At 49.8% G+C, this 24,864-nt stretch overlaps 1 protein-coding gene across 9 annotated transcripts in view; it reads left to right on the top strand.

The window, feature by feature from the left end:
* plppr1 (phospholipid phosphatase related 1) overlaps window positions 1-16,848 on the top strand; it is a 120,540-nt gene extending 103,692 nt beyond the window's left edge. For 2 of the 9 annotated variants that reach the window (XM_072517279.1, XM_072517287.1), the window contains 5 exons: window positions 959-1,135; window positions 8,432-8,563; window positions 11,812-11,903; window positions 13,649-13,703; window positions 16,501-16,848. In XM_072517279.1, the coding sequence (XP_072373380.1) occupies window positions 959-1,135; window positions 8,432-8,563; window positions 11,812-11,903; window positions 13,649-13,679 (432 nt within the window). In that variant the 3' untranslated portion in view covers window positions 13,680-13,703; window positions 16,501-16,848. Of the gene's footprint in view, window positions 1-958; window positions 1,136-8,431; window positions 8,564-11,811; window positions 11,904-13,648; window positions 13,704-13,794; window positions 13,858-16,500 lie in introns of all 9 variants that reach the window. The other 7 variants (XR_011949215.1, XM_072517281.1, XM_072517282.1 and 4 more) reach the window with 7 other exon arrangements.
* The last annotated feature ends 8,016 nt before the right edge of the window (window positions 16,849-24,864 follow it).

Here is a 24,864-nt window from a genome sequence, read left to right as displayed (position 1 = left end):
CGTGGTGGGGGGGGGGGGGAACTTGCAAACTCCACACAGTTAGCCAAGCTCAGAATCGAACCTGGGTCCCTGACGCTGTGAGGCAGCAGCGCTAACCGCTGTACCGCCATGCCACCGTATATCTATGTTCTTTCTACCAAAACTAATCACTTCACTTCTCTCTGCATTGAACTCCAGCTGCCACCTGCCCGCCCATTCCACCAACTTGCCTACTGTCCTTTTGAAGTTTTACTCTATCCTCCTCACCAAGTTTTGTACCATCTTCTAAATTTGAAATTGTGTGCCGTACACCAAGATCTAAACCGTCAATATGTATGATATAATAATAACGCCCAAGAAACTAAATTGGACAGAGTAGCAGGGCGGAGAACACCTGTTTTACTTTTGAATAGTTTGGCTCATGATTTTAAGCCCTGCTAACTTATGCCACAAAATAAATAAATTAATTAAATTAATCGGAAATGTAGCAAGTACTTGCATTTACATAGCACCTTTCACAACCCCAGGATATCCAAAGCTGCTTTACCGCCAATTAATTGTCGCCCCCTGTTTTTTAAAAAAACGTTTAGAGTACCCAATTCTTTTTTTTTCCAATTAAGGGGCAATTTAGCGGGGCCAATCCACCTAACCTGCACATCTTTGAGTTGTGGGGGTGAGACCCATGCAAACACGGGGAGATGTGAAAACTCCACACGGACAGTGACCCAGAGCCGGGATCAAACCCGGGTCCTCGGCGGCGTGAGGCAGCGGTGCTAACCCACTGCGCTGCCATACTGCATTACTGCATGCCCCTCCCCCCCCCTCCTCCCCAATTGCAATGCGAAAAGCATCACACCGTCGCTCGGCATAGCATCGTCGCTATTCGGTCCCTGGTGTTGCTTGCGCACCAGTTTGTGATTTTTTAAAAAAGTAAGATGTTGATCTGTGTGTGTGTGTGTGTGACCTCATTCTGTTTCAGATGTACATCACAAGCACCATAAAGACAAAAAGCAGCAGGTTAGCCAAGCCCGTGTTGTGCTTGGGCGCACTCTGTGCTGCCTTTCTAACAGGATTGAACCGGGTGTCTGAATATCGCAATCACTGCTCCGATGTGATTGCAGGCTTTATATTGGGCAGCACAGTAGCTTTGTTCTTGGTAAGTCCATCTTATCTTTTTAACGCTGAATCTGTGCAGACGTGTCAACCTATTGCAGGCTGGCCGGGCCTGGGAAAAGTTATAATTTATATTAAGGCGCACGTATCTGTTAAACTACATGTTTCCCTCAACAACAACTTAAAGTAGAAACTCAGGCCGAGGCAGATAAATGAGGATTCTGCCGCTTTGAAACTTCTCTGTGCCCCTGTACTGAGGATGCTGACTGAAGCAGGGCCTCACCCAAGCGTCATCCGTCACCACAAGCAGACCTCCCTTCCCTCTAACCCACATCCCTTCTTCCAATCTCGCCTCTTGCCCACGTGTTCCTCTCCCCGACCTTGAACCATCCGCCCTTCACAAAGGCCCTCCGCTTCTTCCCCTCACGGCCCGCTTGTGATGAAAGCTCGTCCACCTGGTCCAATGCCCCTATTATGGGCCAGGGTTTAGAAAACTCCAAAGTATATCACCGAGTTCACCTGACCTACAACTGTTTATTGATTTTGGTTACGATGAGCACAAGTGCTTACCTTTCAGGTGTTATTCAACAGAGGCCTTAAGCATTTTTAATCAAAAACAAGCTTTATTCTACAAATTTAGTTAACATTTTTATAAACATACACACTAAGCATTTTTATCGACTACAAACGTAAATACCCCACACAGCTACAGTACCCTATATATAACCCTTAATAAATTCCCCCCTTTAACTGTTCCAATTTAACAACAAATTGTCCCATAAACCAGTACCCCCTTTTCAAAGGTGTGGCCCACCACACAGCACTCAAGACCTGGTATGGATGCTCTTGTTTCCTTTCCAGAACAGCAGGTGTGAATTGCTTCCAGAAAGCAATTATTTCTTTTCAAGTTATCAAACAGTCTGGGAACCGCTTTTAAACTGAAGATAGAGAGATACTTCTTGCAATGTAAAACTAGTGAAACCCAGGGCCACAGCCCAGCTCCCAACTCAAAAACGAAAGTAAAAACCCAGAGCCACAGCCCAGCTCCACCCACACAATGACATCACTGAATCCATGCGATGAGACAACAACATTTCTTAGAGACACTCCCATGACAACCCGAAATGGGAGCATCCCGATGGGGGTGGGGGCAGACGTTGTCCCCGCCGGTGGGATTGTTGGCTTCCCGGCTCCATCTGGTCCCCGGGGCCATTGTCCCAGAGTTGGAATGGTTTGAGGGATGGGGGTGGTGGTTGGCCGGCTGGACTTTCCAGTTGCCCTTCACCTCCCTCGAGGGGAGAGTTTATTTGCCTGGACGTGACCTCCTGGCAGCAGACTTGGGAGCCAGCACTCCAGGTAGGCTTCGAGGCCTTCCCTGCTGGCCTGTTGCAGGTGGAGGGCGCACAGTCGGGGGCGGGGGGGGGGGGTGGAGCCTGTCTGTGTTTAAAACAAAGCTGGAGAGAGGGTTTCTAGATTTTGGAGGACCCCCTGCCTCTGACGTACCGCCAGCCCCTGATGTGGACAGCCTCCTATTGGCTCTTCGGCTTTGGGAACTTCCTGGCCATCGGAGGCGAGCCTGCCCTCTGCCTCCCCATTGGCCAATTCGAAGGGAAGTAAAAATCGCAGGTGAGTGGCTGTTCTCCAGGCCGTGCGGATTCTGACACCTGCTTCAGCCTGGCGGCAGGGACCCCCAGTGACAACCCTCAGCATTGACCTGCTTTAGTTAACTCTGCGCAAGTTAGTTGGAATTAAGTTTTTCCCCTCCTCCCTTACATTCCCAGCTCTGCCCACCATTTTCGCATCTGGGAAAGTGAGCCGATATCTCTCTTGGGCATCCGTTAGTCATTATCAAGTGCATAAAAGTCCCTACTCGGTGGGAATGTTGGCTCTTTGTGACCTCCCTGCTCCCCGGGCAGCTCGGTAGGACTGGGGAATCTCCGTGTGGAAAGTAACGAGTTGCAGATTCACACTCGACACTCCAGCACACAAAACGGGCCGGCAGGAAAAGGCCATTTGGTCCATCAAGCCTACGTCCTGCCCTACACCAAGATAGTCAGGCCGTCACAACTAAACACCCCCTTCCCTCCATCCCTCCCAACCCCATAGCCCTCCCGAGAGAGGCAAAACAAACATGCAGGGACCAGGTACGGGAACAAGTACTCGAGAAAGTTTCCACTCTGACCCACTCAGACGATCAAAACCAGCAGCAGGAGATCAGATTTGGTTATCGATAAAACCATTCACCATTTTTCTCTGATGTTTTCTCTGCCCCCAGTTAGGAGAATCTAACTGGCTGAGCGAAAGTGAGTCAGTACCCATCGCACTAGCCGGCAACATTCCTGATGCTCCATTCTCTCCGGCATTTAAAGTCTGGCCTCTTCCAAGGATATGGAAGCTTTGGAAAAGGTGCAAAGGAGATTTACCAGGATGTTGCCTGGAATGGAGAGTAGGTCTTACGAGGAAAGGTTGAGGGTGCTAGACCTTTTCTCATTAGAACGGAGAAGGATGAGGGGCGCCTTGATAGAGGTTTATAAGGTGATCAGGGGAATAGATAGAGTAGACAGTCAGAGACTTTTTCCCCGGGTGGAACAAACCATTACAAGTTGACATAAATTTAAGGTGAAAGGTGGAAGATATAGGAGGGATATCAGAGGTAGGTTCTTTACCCAGAGAGTAGTGGGGGCATGGAATGCACTGCCTGTGGAAGTAGTTGAGTCGGAAACATTAGGGACCTTCAAGCAGCTGTTGGATAGGTACATGGATTACGGGAAAATGATATAGTGTAGATTTATTTGTTCTTAAGGGCAGCACGGTAGCATTGTGGATAGCACAATTGCTTCAAAGCTCCATGGTCCCAGGTTCGATTCCGGCTTGGGTCATTGTCTGTGCGGAGTCTGCACGTCCTCCCCGTGTGTGCGTGGGTTTCCTCCGGGTGCTCCGGTTTCCTCCCACAGTCCAAAGATGTGCAGGTTAGGTGAATTGGCCACGATAAATTGCCCTTAGTGTCCAAAATTGCCCTTCGTGTTGGGTGGGGTTACTGGGTTATGGGGATAGGGTGGAGGTGTTGACCTTGGGTAGGGTGCTCTTTCCAGGAGCCGGTGCAGACTCGACGGGCCGAATGGCCTCCTTCTGCACTGTAAGTTCTATGATCTATGATTAATCTAGGACAAACGTTCGGCACAACATCGTGGGCCGAAGGGCCTGTTCTGTGCTGTATTTTTCTATGTTCTAACTCTTTTGCAGTTTAAACTGCAGCAACACCACACTGCCACCTGGTGGCCCTCACCTCTCACTTCAGATGAAAATGGAAGCCATACTTCCTCTCCTCTCCTACATAATGGCCATTCTTTATTTCATCTCCCCCTCCAAGTCACCCGCCCATCCTCACTTGGAAGTGTATCGCTGTTCCTTCACTGTCGCTGGGTCAAATCCCGGAACTTCCGCCCTAACTGCGCTGTGGGTGTACCTACCCCCGATGGACTGCAGCCATTCCAGAAGATGATTTGCCATCTCAGGAGAAATTAGGGACGGGGCATAAATGCTGGTCTGGCCAGTGACATTCACAGCCCCAAGAATTAATAAAGCAGTACCTTGCAGCCCTGCATCAAAATATTCCTCTGGAAACAGGAGAGGGCAACTAAGTTCCAGAACTTTGGGATAACTAGCAACCATACATTTCCAAAGGGAATTCAGTTGCCTTGGGCAAAATGGGTGTAACAATATGTAACTGCTGTCCTCTAATTAGGGATGAGCAGCAGCAAACTTGAAGCAAGTTACAGGGGCGATCGCATCCTATCCTGTAGCAAAAGAGTTGGTGATTGCAAACATTTCTTTTGTTGTTTATTAGTAAGAAAACATTAAACAAACTCCTTCTACAAATTTCTCTTCTGTGAGGTCCCATAGTCCAGCAACTTAGAATTACAGAATCATAGAATCCCTACAGTGCAGAAGGAGGCCAATCGGCCCGTCGAGTCTGCACCGACCCTCTGAAAGAGCTTTCTACTGAGACCCGCCTTATCCCCATAATCCCACCTCGCCTTTGGACACTAAGGGACAATTTATCCATGCCCAATCCACCTAACCTGCACATCTTTGGACTGTGGGAGGAAACCGGGGCACCCGGAGGAAACCCACGCACACACGGGGAGAACGCGCAGACTCCGCACAATCATCCGAGGTGGGAATTGAACCCGGGTCCCTGGCGCTGTGAGGCAGCAGTGCTAACCCCTGTGCCACCGTGCCGCCCGGCAACATTTTTTTTATTCATTCACGGAAAGGGGAACATTGAGCCATCCTTTTTGAACTGAGTGGCCTGCGAGACCAATGCCCTGGGTCTGGAGCCACTTGTGGGCAGATTTCCTTCCCTAAAGGGCATTAGTGAACCAGGTGGGTTTCACAATAATGATTTCCAGATAATTCCAGATTTTATCAATTGAATTCAAATTTCACGATCAGTGTTTCCATCCATGGTGGGATTTGAACTGGAGCATTAGCCTCTGGGTAACTGGTTCAGCGAAAATGCCACGATGCCATCATTCTCCCTCTGCGCATGAACCAACGCGATTGCAGAGTCAGTCCAAAGGTCTAAATGGAGCTTTGTTTTTTGATATGAACATTGGTTTGCATGCTAGTCTGTGCACAAAACTAATTGAATTCAATGACAAAGGAAAAAATAGTGAATACTAAGGTGATGCATGCAGAGAGAGGCCACCAAGGCACACTCGGTGCCATATTGAGGGCTACTGTGCCATCAACATTGACGATGAACGAGGTGATGCGAAGTGGATGCCGTGTTGTCAGAGGCTTGATTTTATTCTGCAAAGATTGGGGAAGCTTTGAAGATTGCTGAGCATCCGAGTGATATAACTGCAGGATTAGTGGACAGCTGCGCATGGTTTGCCTGGCCCGCGATCGGGGCCCACCGATCGGCGGGCGGGCCTGTGCCATGGGGGCACTCTTTCCCTCCGCGCCGGCTGCTGCCAACCTCCGCCGTGGCCGGCGCGGAGAAGAACCCCCCTGCGCATGCGCTGGGGTGATGCCAGCACACGCTGGTGCTCTTGCACGTGCGCCAACTCGCGCAGGCCGGCGGAGGCCCTTCGGCGCCAGTTGCCGTGGCGCCAAGCCCTTCTGGCGCAGCGGCAACCCCGCCGGCGCCGGCCTAACGCTCGAAGGTGCGGAGGATTCGGCACCTTGGCAGGCGGCCCGACGTCGGAGTGGTTCACGCCACTCCTCTGAGCCGGTACGGGCCGCCCCGCCGGGTAGGGGAGCATCCCGCCCAACATCCCTCAAATAAAACTGTCCGGTGGCCCTGACGTCTGTCGTAATGAAGTGCTTCGAGAGTTTGGTCATGAAGCGCATCACCTCCATACTCCCAGAACTTCTTGATCCACTGCAATTCGCATAACACCGCAACCAGTCCACAGCAGACGCCATTTCCCAGGCCCTACACTCATCCCTAAAGCATCTCGACAACAAGGACTCCTACATCAGACTCCTATTTATTGACTACAGCTCCACCTTCAACACCATAATCCCAGTCAAGCTCATATCAAAGCTCCAAAACCTAAGACCGAGGTAGAGATGGGTAGCAGTTTCAAATTCCATGGGGTACACATCACCAAAAATCTGTCCTGGTCCACCCACGTCGATGCTACCACCAAGAAAGCACAACAGCCCCTATACCTCCTCAGGAAACTAAGGAAATTCGGCATGTTCACATTAACTCTTACCAACCTTTACAGATGCACCATAGAAAGCATCCTATCGGGCTGCATCACAGCCTGGTATGGCAACTGCTCGGCCCAGGACCTCAAGAACCTTCAGAGAGTCATGAACACAGCCCAGTCCATCACATGAACCTGCCTCCCATCCATTGACTCCATCTACACCTCCCGCTGCCTGAGGAAAGCGGGCAGCATAATCAAAGACCCCATCCACCTGGCTTACTCACTCTTCCAACTTCTTCCATCCGGGCAGGAGATACAGAAGTCTGAGAACACGCACGAACAGACTCAAAAACAGCTTCTTCCCCGCTGTTACCAGACTCCTAAAGGACCATCTTATGGACTGACCTCATTAACACTACACCCTGTATGCTTCACCCGATGTCGGTGTTTATGTAGTTACATTGTGTATTTTCTTTTATTTCCTTTTCTTCACATGTACTTAATGATCTGTTGAGCTGCTCGCAGAAAAATGCTTTTCACTGTACCTCGGTACACGTGACAATAAACAAATCCAATCCAATCGAAAAAGGCAAGGATCAGTAAGGTCAATGGAGAATGGACCTTAATGACAGAAATATAAGATACAAACTTCTATTGCAACTTTCACTTTCTAGATAGGTCTCTGCCGGTATTTGCCCATGATCCTGTATCCCACCAGCAAACCCTTCCGATCCCAGGTTCAAGCCCCCAATCCCACACTCCCTGTCTCAATTTCAATCCCACCCTCGATCCCTCCTCCTTGATCCCAATCCCATCTCCAACCTCTCACACACTCCCCGCTGATCCTGGCCCCAACAGGGGACCACTCACAGCACCTTCTTCGTTATAATATGTGGGGTTCCTCGGACCGCAACATTTGTGAGGGTTATTGAGACTCTCAAAAAGGGGGCACTCTCAAACTTAACCCCCGCTGGACTCTCCTGCATACCATCTAACCAGCAGTGGGTGCATCACAATGTATTCGCAGAGTTGTGTATCGGGAGGCCTCTGTTGTGTGGAGACGTTGCCACTCATTAGATCGAAGAGAAAGCCTCACTGTGGGTTTAGCCGTCCCACTGCAATGGAGAGTCATGGACATCCATCCAGCTTTACAAGGACTTTGAGCGGGCAGCACGGCAGCACAGTGGTTAGCACAGTTGCTTCACAGCTCCAGGGTCCCAGGTTCGATTCCTGGCTTGGGTCACTGTCTGTGCGGAGTCTGCGCGTTCTCCCCGTGTCTGCGTGGGTTTCCTCCGGGTGCTCCGGTTTCCTCCCACAGTCCAAAGACGTGCAGGTTGGGTGGATTGGCCTTGCTGAATTGCTCGTAATGTCCAAAAAAAAGGGTGGGTGGGGTTACAGGGATAGGGTGGAGGTGTGGCCTTAGGTAGGGTGCTCTTTCCAAGGGCCGGTGCAGACTCGATGGGCCAAATGGCCTCCTTCTGCACTGTAAATTCTATGAACTGCTTTGGGATATTTCAGCTATTCAGCAGGCTTTCACCTAATTCTTTGCGCAGGTTAAATCGCACAGATTTGGAAGATTCCCAATTCATTTTTAAAGAAGAATAGGTAACCTCCACTCCAATAAATCTTCGTGGAATTATTACTGACCCTCGTCTCCATTTTGTTTTTGCTAGGGAGTATGTGTCGTCCACAACTTCAAAGGAACACAGCCCAAGTCCGTTAAACAAAAGCCTGAGGACCCACACGGAGTGCCGTTAATGACATTCCCTCGGGTGGAGAGTCCACTTGAAACGTTGAGTGCACAGGTAAGCTGCATGGAATTCCCCCCCCCCCCCCCCCGCCCTTCGTGCTTTAGCGTACGGCCCTAGCTTCACACATTGGATATAAAATTCATCTGAGCCACCTCAAGCACCAAGGTTGGTCCTTTCTCCTGCACGCTTCGAACCGCACCCCTCAACGGGGAGGGGGGCTGTTCAAAACAGGAGGCCTCCCTGTTCTCGGACTGACCAACTGGAATGAGGCCAGGCGTCTCAAGAGTGATTCAATCAGAAACCTCTCAAGAAATGGCCACTTTCCTTCCCTATCCTGTACCAGGCAAGAGCTGAGACTGGCAATGTAGTCCCCAGGACCTAGCTTCTCTGATAAGGTGTCGTCACCTGACTGTTATCCAGTGTAAGAACTAGCTGCATGGAGCAAATAGACCACTCGGTGAAGACATGGATTATTCTACCTCAGAATTGCCAGGCTGGCACAAAGAAAGACCATTGTATAGATTATACATTTGATTTTCCACACAGCAATGCAGAGAACTTTGCTTACAGAATTCTATGTAATACTTTAAAGTGTCTACAACATCCTTCCAGCTCAGCTTCCAGGAGCCTCTCTGGTGTCTGTTCACTTTGCTCTGAGTCCACACCCGGGCTCAGCTAATCAAGCGCAGTGAGCATAGACCAGTTGCCTGATTCACCTAATCGGACACAGAATAATCGGACGCTACAAAGTCAGCAATCCCCATAGCTCTCCAAAGTCAGTCGCTGTCACAGTAAAAGCCGGGATTGGCTTGCCTCCAAATCTTCTCTCGTTTTCTCTTACCGTTTTGGTGAGATTAAAGTTCTGGCAAAACACCCAAACCCAATACCCACGAGGATTTCAAAGAGCAGGGGAGAGAACAAAACCCAAATATACCAAATAGAATTTGAGGAAACAAGTAAACAAAGGGAGCAAATGCGCTGGGGGACAGAGAGAGAGAGAGAGGGAAAATAGAGGTCGGATAAAGAAGACAGGGGAACAGAAGCAAAACACATTAATTGTGTTTGGTTATTCCGAAGGCCTGTGTGACCAACGCAGTTTACCACTTTTAACCATGCTTATGTTTCTGACCTCAGATAAAGGAGTTGCAGCTGAAAATTTAAATGCTAGGACTCATTCAGTATTGGCACAGCCGTAATAAATGATAAACAAACACGTCAGTGGATCTTTGGTCACAGGGTAACAAACCCCTGGACATATTGGGCTTCCCTCTGAACTCCAGATTGTTAGTGGGGCACTGTGACATTAAGCCATCAGGAAAAATGCATTAAAAACCGTCAAAGACCTGGAAAGAAAGTGGGGGGAGAAGCCGTGATACTCACCGCTAAACAGCCCGTCGATAGCATTCAGTGAGGGGTTTCACCGACCAAAATGTAATAATAATCCTTATTCTCACAAGTAGACTTGCATTAATACTGCAATGAAGTTACTGTGAAAATCCCCTAGTTGCCACACTCCGGCACCTGTTCGGGTACACGGAGGGAGAATTTGGAATTTGCAATCCACCTAACAAGCACGTCTTTCGGGAATTTGTGGGAGGAAACCGGAGCACCCGGAGGAAACCCCCACAGACACTGGGAGAGCGTGCAGACTCCGCACAGACAGTGACCCAAGCCGGGAATCGAACCCGGGTCCCTGCCGCTGTGAAACAACAGCGCTGACAACTGTGATACTGTGCCGCACTATTAATGCTCAATTAAAAATCCGTTTTGGCTGCATTGCTTGCCTTACAAATGAGGCACTGCATAATTTCTATTTGCTGAGATTGGCACATCAGCCTCATTTAATGCTTTATCAGGCCAGATATTTTCATTTAGTACCACCGAAAAATCAATTCAATAAATTCATAGACACACGTCAACAATTAGTGAAGACAATTGGCAAAAGGGTCAGTGGTGAGATAAGTAGAATTTTTAAAAATACGCATTGAGTTATCAGAATCTGAAATGCCCGAGAGGGTGATGAAATTGACACAATCTTAACTTTTAAAATGAAATTGCGTAAACACTTGATGTCTCCTAATTGCTTCAGAAAGCCTTTCAAATTAAAGTATTACGGCCAGGATTTTAAGATGATGTTCATTGACAAAACGCTCAATCTTCTTTCTCATCGGGGTTATGAGGATAGGGTGGAGATGTGGGCCTGGGTAGGGTTCTCGTTCCAAGAGCCGGTGCAGACTCGATGGGCCAAATGGCCTCCTTCTGTACTGTAAATTCTATGATTCTATGATCTCGAGGCTGCGTATTTCCAGGAGTTTCTATTTTTTAGTTCAGCATTTAAATAGTCGCAAGAGGACCCCAGAATCATAGAACGATGCAGCTCCTAAAAACACCATCTTATTAATCCTACTCCCCTCACCTAAGAGTCCCTACAAGGCCTTAAAAATAGGGATAGAATTGAGAAGCGGAGAAGTTGTGTTCAACTTTTATTGAACCTTAGCTGGACCCCACTTGCAGAGCTGTGCACGGTTTTGCTCACCGCATTGTAGGAAGGTTTGGAGAGGCGCCGGAGAGGGTACAGAAAAAATATTTACAAGAACGATACTGGAGCTGTGAGTTTGGGAAAAAATAAACAAGTTGGACTCATCTTCTGAGGGGAGGCTAGATAAGGTTATGTGGGAGAAAGCAGTAGCGGCCTCTGCCAATCGACTTAGACGAGGAAGGGTGGGAGGAGGCTCAAATAGAGCATATATGCAGCAGCATGGACTGTTTGGGCCGAATGGCCTGCTTCTATGCTACCTATTTAATGTAATTGCAGTGCTGTCCACTTGTGAACACTGGTGATAATCCCAGTGGATTTAATGTGAATAACTCCTTGCTGCCCTTCTATGAGTGCGTTTGATGCCTGCGTACTTTAGAGTCTGTTCAGTAAGCTTTAATGGGCTTGCCAAGCTTAATAAAAGTACTTTGCAAGCAATTGTCTTGGAGACGATTCACCAAAGTGCGAGATTTCATGGAGTCAGCATTCTGTTGCTGCCAGCTAGCTGTTGTGCTCACGGCTTCTCAGTGTGGGCAAAAATTGACTAATGCTCAGAGAATCTAGTCATTAATCTTCTAAATGGGAGTGCAAATAAAGAAACTTAAAATTGCATGTGCAGAACAGTGGTAGATCAACCCAGATGGAATGAGAAGGTCTCACGTCTCCGACAGTTGGTTCACAAAGCAGTATAATGACCACACTGCATTGCTGTTGATTACATTGATCTCACAACGTGGCTCTTTTTTCCTTAATGCCTGCATGACAGCAAGGTGGGAGACATCGCCAAACCCCCCGAGAGAGGGTGTTTCGTCCCAGGGTCATATTCCAGGATCAGCCAGACACCCAACTCACCAGGAGGTATATGCTTAATAATGGCACCTGGAGCTGGGGCTCCATTGCGAGCTCAATGGCGGGGGGGGTTTCATGAGTCCAGTGTTGGTCGAGGATACGCTCCGTCTGTCACCTTCTGTTGTCCCTGGATGGACGGCCTTCCTCCAGTGTCCCGTGTGAATCCGGCACCGTGTAACTTCTTGGTGGCGTTCTCGAGCTTCCATCTCGCTGCACTTTTGGTCATGTTCACCTCGGTTGCCATTCGTGGCGGGTCACTTTGCTTGATTGTCTTACGCGGGCTTTGACTCAAAACTGCTTGCCCGGTCTCAGGGCGGCGTTGCTGGACCAACCTAAAGTTGGCACGGTCAAAGAGCTGATCTTGGTGGTTGCGGCATATCAGAACCATGCATTTACCCATTTAGTCCTGTATCATTTTGTTAAATGTCGATATGTTCGTTTGTGCTGCACTACTGTTGTTTTGGTGGTTCTTCCCACGTAGAATGATACCAGTGCTAAAAAATGGTTAAATTATGAAGACAGTTTGTACGGACAAAGCTTCTATCTCCCTGAGTGTAGAAGGTTAACGAGGGGTTGAATTGAGGCCAATAAGATGATTGAAGGAGTTGATTGGGCGCATGGACATTGTCCCTGGGGGAGATCGAGTCTCAAATAAGGGGCGGTAATCTTAAAATTTGCGCTAGGCTTTTCAGGAAGCACGTCTTTCACAAAAGGGTGGCGGGAATTTGGAACTCCCTCTCCCTAAAAAGCTGGCGAGGCAGGGGCTCAACTGAAACCTTCAAAAGGTTTGCACTTGAAGGAAAGAGCGACCATGAGTCAATTGAATGGTGGAATAGTCTCATGGGGCTGAATGGCTCACTCCTGTTCCTGTATTCCGATGCCAGTTTTTGCACTGTGGGTTAAATTGGTTTACATTTAAATCAGGGAGCAAATGTGAATGCAGACACTCCCCCCGCCCCCCCCTGTGTGCCTTGTATAATGGAATTGTACACTTGTTCCAGGAAAAAGAAAGTTGACTATTTTCTCACACCCAAGACAGAATAAATCTTCCTCCTTCATAGAATTCACAGAGCAGAAGGACGCCGTTCGGCCCATCGGGTCTGCACCGGCCCTTGCACCAACAGTGCTGCTGGATATGTGGAGGGCAGTCCACCTTTGAACCGGGCCGAAGGCCCCACAAGATTAGGAACTCCTGCCATCTGCCCAAGGCCTGGTGTTATACTGATGGGCTGAGATGAAGTAGATTAGGATGAGGCCCATGTGGACCATCGTAGAGCAGTTGGGCCGATCAGCCTGTTTCTGTGTTTTTACACTCTACGTAATTCTCGGCTTAATGGGGTCGCAATTAATGTTCCTTTCGTAACTTTCAAGAAAAAAAAAAGTTTTGGAAAACTCCGTTAAGTGATGAACTAGCATGCCATCGCTGAATCAGCTATCATCTGTGGCTCCTGTGCTAAAGCCCAACCAAAACTAACAGTGTGAAACCACCCTCTTTCTGTCAAAGGCCTAAGTGAGGTGAATGACTTGATTAATCTCAGCCTACGTCTCAGTGGGCACAAGTCCATCGCAAAAAGCTCTTGGAAAATTGGTGTAGTGGGAAGTGCTGGCCCTGTGTTAGAGCGAAAGGCACATTGCTCCAGAGACAGGGGAGCTTGACTCTGCATCAAGCTGCCTTACACCTTACCAGGAAGCTCTTGGTATCCATCCTGGGCGCTCGAAAAATATTCCTCACACCTCCCCTCTGAATTACACAGATATACGCTTGATTCTAAACTGGATGTGTAAAGCACGGTCTAAAAGACGAAACAGGTAAGTGATTAATGGCCAGCTGTGACTGTGTTAGACTTTTCCTTTTTTTTAACTTTCACCCATTTGAGGCAGCAACTTTTTTCTGTTTCAGGTGATTAGGTCGCAGAGGTGATTCACAGGGGTACTTTCATCTCCCAATGAAAGCGGGGGGAGCGTGAGTGTGCATGCGAATGCCATCTTGCCCAGGGCGAGATGCATTTTCCCTGCCCTCCTCTATGTTATGTCAGTCCCTGGGAGCATGTGGTAGGGTGGGTTAACCAGTCAAAAAATCCACGGCAGGTTTTCATGGAGTAAGCGTCCCGTCCGGCCTGTGGGAGTGTAGTACCTAAGTAGCTTTTTTCCTTTGCTCCCCTGTTTGTATCTACCCAATACGTGAGCAATCACTGAAAAACAAAAAGGAAGTTTATAAATATCCTTCCAAATGACACTTGAAGCAACAACTGAGTCTAAACTGGTATATTTATTGTTTAAAAATGCAAAACGCTAGTAGGACTAGCTCAGTTTATTACATCCCCATTAATGTCTTACTCCATGTCCGGTGACAGGTTTGGCGCAGACTCTACTAGGTGTTAAATAGAGGGGTGATTTTTAAGTAGTCACTTTAAAAATGATCTCCAGCCCCAATCCCCCCCCCCCCCCCCCACCCCACCGTTTGTGGGGACCAGAAGGAATCCAGCATGAGTATATAGAGTTAAACAGAAAGTAACTTCATTCACAACAATATTTCCACAGGGCCAGTTCACTATCGAATCCTTCTCACGACCAGCTCTATTTACACAGCTGAACTGCTAATGATGACTCGTATTCCCCAAGGATCATGGGGTAACCAATTGTCCCCTGCCAATAGGATCCAGGCAGGTTATAACATCACCCCAGCCCAAAGCCACCTCTCCCCCTGTTTTGTGATGATGGGGCTGATCTCCAGAGCGGGTGCAGGCAGCCAGATGTTTGGTCTACCCCCAGTTCACGTTGAAAACTCTGCGGTCCATTCCTCAACATCTGGGTGGCAGCAGTCGGAGGGTGCAGCTGCCAGTTTGCATTTGGAGGGTCACACCAGTGCCAATCTCACTCATTTTCCACTTTGAGTTCCACGTCTCACTCGCGTATCCTTTTTTCAAACCACGAGGGCAAAAGTGGTCTTCGTTTTCTTCTCCGCGCTGAAGTCAGTGGACAAATGAAAGCGTGTGAAACCAGTTTCCGCATGGCCATCTCCCATTTTTTCACGATTGCTGAACTGCGATTTCACCCTTTGAAGAGGCTTACCATGAGAATGGTGACTTCCCGCGAAGCTATTTCCCTTCCATTTCTCCCTCCTTCTCCAGTCCACCTCCTGCGCCTGAGAAGATGGCGATGGCCGACTGATCCCAGGCTCGACCCATGCCGCTGCCGGCTGTCCTGTGGCAGGTGTACAGGAATAGCTCCGTGAAGACCCTCTGATGGATGTTCTATCTGTCCCCCTCCCCCGCCCCCTCACCCTGTACCTGGCATGCAGGGTTTGCCTCTCAGTGGTTGCGTATGGATGAGCTGAATGACTTTGCGGAGTGGAGGATAGCAACCACCTCCCACCTCACTAAACATTCCTGTTCACAGATCCAGCAGAGGCGCGATGGCCCTAATGGCCTCCATCTGCGCTGTGAGATTCTGGGGGTGGAATGTCCTGGTCCCACTCACCCGAGGTTAATGGACCTTTCAATGCCCCCCCCCCCCCCCCCCCCCCCCCCCCCAATGACAATTCCCTTGGTGGGTGGGAATGGAAAATCTACCCTTGGCTTCTACTTCAACATCCTGCCTCCAATGGGATTGGTCATTTTTATGGAATGCTCATTTATTTTTTTGAGGAAAAAGTACTTTCCACCTGTTTCCAAAGAAATTCCAAATTTGATTGAAAATGCTTAGTGTCCAAATAGTCACGATCCGGAGATGCCGGCGTTGGACTGGGGTGGGCACAATAAGAGGTGTTACAACACCAGGTTAAAGTCCAACAGGTTTGTTTCGAATCACTAGCTTTCGGAGCGTAGCTCCTTCATCACCTTACTGTGTCCAACTAGTGGGAGGGGGAGGGGGCTAAATATTCGAGCATCTAATTAGCATCACATTCTGCACATAGGTCCAAAGTTCAGCTCAATCGATTCCATTTTCTAGTTGGCGTCCGGTCTCACCTCAGGTTTTCTTTTGTGCGTCACCGTCCCCAAAATAAATGTAGCATATGACTTGTGGATCTAGAGTTTCGACACATATAAATGGTTCATGATGCAAGGTGGCATGGTCACTCTTAGCAGCAGTACTGGGAAACGCACCAGAGTTTCTGTCACGCAATAATTAAGAAGAATAACTATCCCATTAGGTGGGTGGGTGGGTGGATGGGGTGGAGCCGTTTCCCAATGTTTCGAACATTACCTCAGTCTGTTCTAACACTCGAGATGTCTGTTGTACTGTTTTCTGTGCCCCCCCCCCCTTTTACCTGCAACTCTCTCCCCTTCACAGGATGTTTCACCCCGTCCCCGTCTGTCGATTAATATTGACTCCCTTCTGCGCGTGCACACTGCAAATTTGTCACCTCTGCTTGAGGTGCCTCATACAGTGTTGTGTACTGTGACTGTGTGGTTTGCGTAGCAGTGCTACTTGGCTCAGTCATTGTGGAATTAATTTGGAACCTCTTAACCCCTAATTGTATACCCCCTGCTGGCAAAATGTATTTGCAGTGTGCATAGTTTTTGACCCCCAATTAAACTGTTGCTCCATCAGTTGTTCCAATGTTTCTAAAAATGCTTTTCCCCCCCCTTTTGTCCTCTTACAGAACCACTCTGCTTCAATGACAGAAGTAACTTGAAGAGAAAACATTTCCTTTCCGTCTAAAAATTTAAAAAAAACACAAATTGGTACTTTTTTTTATATAATAAGTGTTCAACTGTGGAAAGTGCAACACAAGAATATGTCTAGCTAGTATCAGATGTTTTGTATATTTTGTATGACAAAGTGTTGTAGCTTACCTTGGACTTTTTTGCCTGTTTCAGTATCGTTCTCGTTTCGGAATTAAAAGCATTCCATGTAATCATTTCTAATTTCTTATGTAAATTCAGGTGGTGTTGTGTGGTATTTGTACAATAAAGTGTGTGGTCTGGTTTATACACACCCTACCATCGAAGTGGTCTACGTATTTCATTGAGGAGGGAAGCCCCTCGATCTCTGTTCCAGCTGAGAAAATGCCACAAATAGAATTTGCAAACCGCCTGAGACAACGTGATTTGGAATCATTTCTCCGGGAAATCCACCAGTCTCTGACCAAAGAACTCAACAGGAGAACTTAAGGAATTTTATTTAATCTTTCATGGGATTTCAAGGCCAGAATTTTCTGGCCATCCCTAATTACCCTTGGAACTGAGAGGCTTGTCGGGCCATTTCAGGGGGCAGTGTAGAGTCAACCACATTGCTGTGAGGCTGGAGTCACATGTAGGCCGGACCAGATAAGGACGACAGATTTCCTTCCCTAAAGGACATTAGTGAACCAGATAGGGTTTTTCAAATGACAATCTACGATGGTTCTTATGGTCATCATCACCGATGCGCGCTTTCAATTCCAGATTTTATTAATTGGATTTAAATTCCACCAGCTGCCGCGATTTGAACCCACATCCCCAGAGCTTTTAGCCTGGCTCTCCGAATTGCTAGTCCAGTGGCACTACCAGTACGCAACCGTCTGCCCCGGTTTTCAGGACACTTTTCCCGTGTTCGGAAGTTCGGCAAACACACCACCATCTACTTTTGGAATCCGCTTTCAAATTCACCTTGAAATTGTGGAATTCCTTTACTTACGTACTCACGGGAATCATTGGCAAGGGCGGCGTCTTATTGTCTATTCCTAATTGCCCTTGTGAAGGGGATGGTGAGCCATGTAGTGTGGATACACCCACAGTGCTGTTAGGTGCTGTTAGGTAGGAAGCTCAAGGATTTTGACCCAGCAATGATGACGGCACAGCAATATATTTACAAGTCAAGTGTGTGACAGGGTAGGGAAGTTGGAGGTGGTGGTGCTACCATGTGCCGGAATCCCTTGTCCTTCGAGATGGGCAAGGGTGCAGGTTTAGAAAGTGCTGTCTGTCAAAGGGGCAAGTTGCTGCAATGTATCTTGTAGGTGTATGCAGTGATATGCATAAACAAGTCTATGTGTAAATATGTATAGCCTCCCACCAGGAGGTGTCAGGCAAGTAATAGCATGTGACACGGTAGCCTGGAGGGAGTCTGGGGGAGAAATCACCGTGGCCAGTCGTGTCTGTATTGGTTCCAGTTTGATAGCATTAGTTTCCGACCCACAGTTTATTGTACTATAATAAAATTAACTAGTCTTGAACTGGGTGTTCTTTAGTACGCCAACTCAGTAATTGTACAAGAGTGTACACACCGCAGCCACTGTGTGGCAATGGTGGGGGAAGTGGATGTTTTAAGGGGTGACGGGCTCTTTGCTTACTCACTGGAGAACACCTCAGACTGGATTGTGCGGTCCCCCAGCCACCTGTTTCTCGGCAGCGCGTCCTTCGCTGCCGGCGGGATTCGGACTTCCCGCCACCTGTCAATGGGATTTTCCATCGAAGCCACCCCACACCTCCCAGAAACCCGTGGGCTGGGAGTGCGCTGCCAGCCCTCAGCTCGCTATAGGCTGTCCATGTCTTACATCGACACTGTCCCACAGCATCAAACCATTTCCAGATCAGCACTAATATGGGAACTACACGAGTTAAAAGCGTCATTTGTCCTGGCCAAGCCAAGTGTCCTGCAAACCTGTGCGGGGACAGAGAAAGGGAGTGTTTCAGGTCTGTCAGAGCTGATGATGATAGGTCACAGGCCTGAAATGGTGGGCGGGGGTTTCCATGGCGACGGGGGAGGCCCGCCATGGACTGGTGAGGGGATCTTCCAGACCCACCGCTGTCAACGGAGTTTCCCCTGGTTTGTACCCTCCGCTGTCAATGGGACGGAAAAATCCAGCCCATTATCTCTGCTTCCCTCTGCACAGATTCCGCCTGACCTGCTGACTACTTCCAGAATTTCCCGTTTCCACCTCTGATTTCCAGCCTCAGGCAGCAGCATTTTGCTTTGCGACCTGTAAACTGCGCGGGTCTTCAACTGGCAGGAAATGATGCATCAAAATGAAACATTAAACCAACCAATATTAACATCTCTCACCTTAACAAACACTGAAAACCAAACCTCACCAACTGCCTTCGCAAGTTTAGGTTCTTGTGCTGGTCGCCTTTCCTGATATAATGGAGGTAGTTTCCTACGAATTTAGCTGGAGCAGTTCTCCTCAATTATTTATTTCACGTTCGTTGCCACCTTTCCTCTTGCCGTCACAATGTAACATAGAAGCAAAAGTAGAAGATCAGGGGCTGGATTCTCCGTTTCAGGGACTATGCCCCCACGCCGTCGTGAAAACTGGTCTTTTACGGCAGGAAAATTGCCGTCAAAAGGCCACAGATTCACCGTCTTGCAGGGGGCTAGCGGGCAGCTGTCGTGGAGCTCGCTGCTCCAGCTGCCGATACATTCGCCCGCACTTCCGGGTCAGAGGCCGAGCGCGCGCACGGCGACGGCCACCTGCGGTCGCGCCACGCTCCCTGGCGGACTCAGACCGCGGAAATAGAGCCCCCGATCAGCCCGGACCGCCTGTACAAAAGGAAACCAGTCCCTAATGAGGCCCCGCCCCCTGCCCTCCGATCGGCCCGCCCCCGACTGTGACGGCCGCAGACTGAGGCCGCAGCCGCCTTGCAAGTATCCCGAACGGCAGGGCCACATTAGGTCCACGCCGTCGGGAATTTGGCCCAGGAGGAAGTCTTACAACACCAGGTTACAGTCCAACAGGTTTGTTTCGATGCCACGAGCTTTCGGAGCGCTGCTCCTTCCTCATGTGAATGAAGAGGTATGTTCCAGAAACATATATATGTTTCTGGAACAAAGATGCCAGACAATGCTTGGAATTTTGCCGGTCGGGGCCGGAGAATAGCGGGGCGGGCCTCAAGCAATGGCCTCAGCTGCTGGATACTCAGCACGGCATACTCCCCGAGTACGCCGCTTTCCGGGGGCGGGGGGGGGGGGGGGGGGAATCGCGGATCCGGCGCCGGAAACGATTTCATGCGTGAAACTGGATTCTCCGCCCCCATCGCCGAACGCGATTTCGGGGTGCAGAGAATCCAGCCCCCAGACTTTTATGCGATTCTGTAAAACAGGTTAAAGCAACTGCCAATTGCAGCCAAGGATGGGACCAAAAATGGAGAGAAAAGTAAAATGGGTGGCTGACCCACTGCCATTTATTTCAGTGTTTGTCCAGGTGAAAGTAACGTCGCCAATAAGCTCGCTTAGTGTGGAGTCAATGATCGCTGAGATCTTCAAGCATTAAGTATTAAAATTAATGTAAATTGAGTGAGTTTAAAAGTAAAACCATGTATTACCAAACATAAATTAAATATTACGTAAATGTTTAATCCCCAGAAACACCCGATCGCACCATGTTAACAAACGGCTCAGTTGCCATGAAGACATCAATGCTCAGCAGGGTTACAAAGCTTTGGCTATCGCCCTGGTTGCCCATGGGAGAATGAAATTAGAGTGATTTGTAATGCCCGGCCTCAATAACGTGCTCCCTCCCGCCCACCCAGACGTCTCACCTGGAAGTGGCAGGAGGTTGCTGGTGGCCTGCAGTAAATGGAGCAGTCCTTGGTTACCCATTGGCCAGCTGCTAAGTCAGGTTACAGGCATTCCGGAGTGTCTCGGGGTGGAGCAGTAGTGGAGGGAGGAGGGGGGGCGGGGGGAGTGTGGTTTAAGACCAGGGCAGGGGAGGCCTAAACCTTCCTTGCAGGCCCCCCAAGGAATGGTGTTCCCAACTATCGCTAGAGTTACAATTACAGTCGGAGTCATTGGCATAATTGACTGGACTGCCTAGTTAAATACGGAGCCTGTTGGCTTTGAGAGCAATGTTCAGTGATAATATTAGAATTTTAAACTTCCAGCCAAACACCCTATACCAGCAGGTACCTTAATATGGAAGGCCCCACGGGATCGAAGTGGACGATGAGGTTCATTTGTGCTTTAAAAAATTAGGAAACAGGCGCCATGGCTGCTGAGGGGGTGAAAGGGGGTTCAACATCGCCATAGTGTGTTGACAATTGTTCCGCTTGCCGGGGGGCTTCTGCCAGAGCAGAGGGGGTGACCCGCAGGTGGGCTGTGGGGTCGGGGTGGACGGGCACGGAACACCATTGCCGCAGCCCGCCTGGCAGCCACGCAGCTGCGCATGCCGCTGACTGTCCTCTGTGAACTTAAGGTCACAGGTCATATGGATGTGTGTCGTCCCCCGCCCCCCCTGCCAGATGTCCTCTGGCCCCGGCCGACCCAGCAACGGGATGGGCGTGCTCCAGCGTGACCAGTGTCACCTTGAAGGCTGGGATGAGTATGTGGAGAGAGAAGTGCGTATATGTGGCTGCAGCTTGTCAGCCTCTTAGCATCAATCACGGATCTGGCGAATCAGACACCTTTTTTCATTGAAATCGGTCGTTCCTCGTGGCGTCATTGCTAATCCCAGTCGCTGAATCGATCCAGGTGCGCCGCCAGTTTTCCTGTCGTAGAAGTCCACGAATCGTGGCCCAGCGACACCACTTAATCTCAGGAATGGAGAATCCCCCGCCCCTCATATTTTTGGTTTGATCCCGATTAAGTACAGCCACCAGGTTTGTAAATTTTAACACAAATAACCTTTTATTATTTAACAGCAGTTAGTATTAAATAGGCAACAATACGACTGGCTAACTACTAACCTTTCTAACTCACCCCTCTCTATGTAAACACACACACACACACACACAGACAACATAGAAGGAAAAGTTGATGGAGAGGGAAGAAAGTAATGATAAAAAATAAACGATTTGGGGCAGGATTCTCCATCGCGTCAGGACCTGTTTTCTGTGCGCGGCGCACCCCCGCCGGCAGCGGGATCTTCCATCCCGGCAGTCGGCCGATGGGGTTACCCATTGTGGGCACCCCCACGCCGTTGGGAAATCCGCGGGTGTGAGTGCGCTTGGCGGCGAAGGGAGGGATTCCGCCGACAGAGAATCCAGGGAACGTGATTTAATGGAAAATATAGTCCCGTTTCGGGCGTGGTTAGCCGGGTGTGCTGCTGAGAACGGCCCCGCTATCAGACGGGACTCTGCTTCTTTTCCAAGCCTTGGTGAGCAAGGCCCCGCCGAGGCCACACTTCAGCTCATTTCCTGCATGAACGAGCTCAGCTTGCCGTGCAGGAAGAGATCGAAGCGCCATTTTTACATGGCGCCGCGATCTGTGAACCCCCACCATGACCTCCGGAACCCCCCCCCCCCCCCCACAATGCTCCAACTTACCAATTATGGGGTCCTCGAGCTTCCTGCACCCCATCTCATAAGGGCAGGGCACCCCAGGCCATAATGCCTGGCATGGGCAAGATGCCACCCAGGAACCTTGATACTGCCAACCTGGCAGGGCCACCTGGGAACCCATATCTGCTCAAGTTTTGTATTTGGGAAAGGAAGTCCCAGACTTTCTGGCACCCAGTAGATTGGAGGGATTCAGTTCAATTGGTTAGCTAGTGCCCAAGGATTGGCCAGGTACTGTGATCTGCCTGGCAATGGTGGGGCTTTTCAGAGCGAACCCAGCAGAAGACATGAGCCCTTCAAAGTAGTGTTTTTCTCCCTCTCTTGGCTGCTGGTTGCCTGCTGTCTCTGCGAGCCTGCAGTGAAAACCGCTGCAATCTGAAGGAAAAGGGAACGTCCAACTGGAAGCCTAAACTGGAGGAAGATATCCATCTGAATTCAAACATCACTGAACGCGATCTACCGACCTAGTCTCGGGACACGGCAAGGCCGGTAAATCCCGCAATGCGGCCTCTCGCCAGATTAACCGGCCTCGCTGTGCCTTGTGAGAAATAACAAGATCTCGCGAGGCATCGCGATCTGGATTCAGATTTGCATATTCAAGTGAGCAGTTAGGCTCACCCGACATGCCCTGCCCAAGCACACCTGGCCACGGACATGTGTCCGGGGCTATGTCCCATCCCCTGAGTGTTCAGGGGTTGGCTGTTTCATCTGTGGTGTTGCCTCCCGCAGTGTTCAAGCACAGTGTTCATGCATCAAGGTGTGATCGGGATGCTAGGCAATGAGCTCCACATGCTATATGGCCCGCCCACCCATGAGGGTACACTTGGGATGTGTGAAGTGCTCACTTCACCACCATTACCAATACCCTATTAGCAAGAGCCATCAGCCGTAGGGCCAGAGACCTCCGTGGTCAGTCGGAGTTGTGGGTGGTCGGTGGGGCAGACAGGCAGGGCTGGGTTGCCCCCAGTATGGGAACACAAGGTCCAGGGGTTGGCATGGCAGACTCTCGCACTCCCCTGCCCCGATACCCCCAGGCCCCCATGTCGGCCCACCCCCCAATCGGGGCTGAAACCCCCGGTTGCGCCCCACCCCACCTGAGTACAGGGGCAGCAAGCCCAATGCCCCAGGGCTCACTGCCTGTGAGTGAAGATAGCTGCTCACCTCCTCGGCTCCCCACAGCAGCCCATCCGCCAGGTTCACGTTTTTCAAAGGAAGCACTAATCGGCGCCAGCGTGACCACTTGCTGGGGAGGCCGCTGAATGATGGGAGGCCATTGGGTCCAGGGTGGCTCCCATTAATTGTATGGAAATAGGACTTAAGTGGTGATAATCGGATTCTTGCCACGCAACGGCGGGATTCTGATTCCGCCTAGGGGAGCGGGCCGGTTGCATCGCAAACGGTTTGGCGCCCGGCGTGGTTCTCGTTTTCTGCCTCTCCTGCTATTCAACGGCCTCGTTTCACTCGAGCGAGAGCGCATTGAGGCCAGAGAATCGCTCCCAAATTGTCATTGAATAGCGGCAGAATGGGATTGAGGGGTTAATGGGCTTCCTCCTGCTCTTGTAATCTCTTTAATCAAGCATTTGGTCCATAGAATCCCTACAGTGCAGAAGGAGACTATTCGGCCCATCAAGTCTGTACCGACCCTCCGAAGGAGCACTCTGCCCAGGCCCACTCCTCCCCCACTGTCCCCGTAACCCCGCGCATTGATCCTGGCCAATCCACCTAACCTGCACATCTTTGCACTGTGAGAGGGAACCGGAGCACCCAGAGGAAACCCCCAAAGTCTCACAACCCAATCGATTTTGGCAAGTTCGTGCTTTGAGCGGAGATCCTTCAGCCAACAGCTCGGTATTCGATGCAGGTATGTGCAATCAGGAATGCGCGTCTGTTTAAGAAGGGAGATTAAGAAACATTTGAAAAGACGTCTTTCTCACTGAAACAATTTCAATCCAGCTTTCCGTCTGCGTAGGTCACTCGGAGTCCACCCTAACCCCCCCCCCGCGCCACATCTGCACAGGGTGGCACTTATTGCAGCATTCTGCCGAAGGTTCAATTTCTGTCCAATGGCGCCCCTCTGCAATGCTTCAGGATATTTTATTGCAAACAAGGCGCTAAATGCAAGTGCTGTTGTGCACGATGTTTCAGTTAGCGTGTTTGCAGCAAGATCACATTCCATGATTAGCGAAAGGCACTCAGGCGAGTTGATGGTTATGATGCAGCAGCAGATTTATTGAGAAATGATCTGCAGTAGATTTGAGAGAAATGGTCCTGTAAACACCGAGGCATACATGTCTGTTCCAGCAAGAATATTTATTGTTTCACTGAGATTAATTTGCCTATGTAATGGTTAAGAACCAGTACAAATCTCACAGAATAGCGACGCTTTGCACAATTATTCACAACTCCAGTTGCTGATTTGCAGACAACACATTCGGTGCAACAGCAGGAAAGTGCACATTGGTGAATTGTTGACGGGCAGGAGCTCAGTGAAGGCGATTGGCGGGAATTCTGATTTTCTGTTTCTGGCCACATCATCACTCAAGCAGCCTATTTCCACTCCAGCGCCATCACCCATCCTTGTCCAATCTGTGTTCCTCTGCTGCTGCAATCGGCATCCATCGCCTGTCGCCATGGCTATTCTGACGCCCCGCTGACTGGGCCTCGTGCAGTCTGTCCTCTATCACCTGGGCGTCAAGGGTAGAACTTTAAAGGTGGCGAGCCAGCCGGCGCTCAACGTCCTTGGAGTCAGTGCAGAACGCACCACTGCCGACTCT

Source organism: Scyliorhinus torazame, chromosome 9 (assembly GCF_047496885.1).
Source record: "Scyliorhinus torazame isolate Kashiwa2021f chromosome 9, sScyTor2.1, whole genome shotgun sequence".
Taxonomy (NCBI): domain Eukaryota; kingdom Metazoa; phylum Chordata; class Chondrichthyes; order Carcharhiniformes; family Scyliorhinidae; genus Scyliorhinus; species Scyliorhinus torazame.
Note: the sequence above shows the minus strand (reverse complement) of the source record. Positions and strands in the feature narration are given on the sequence as shown.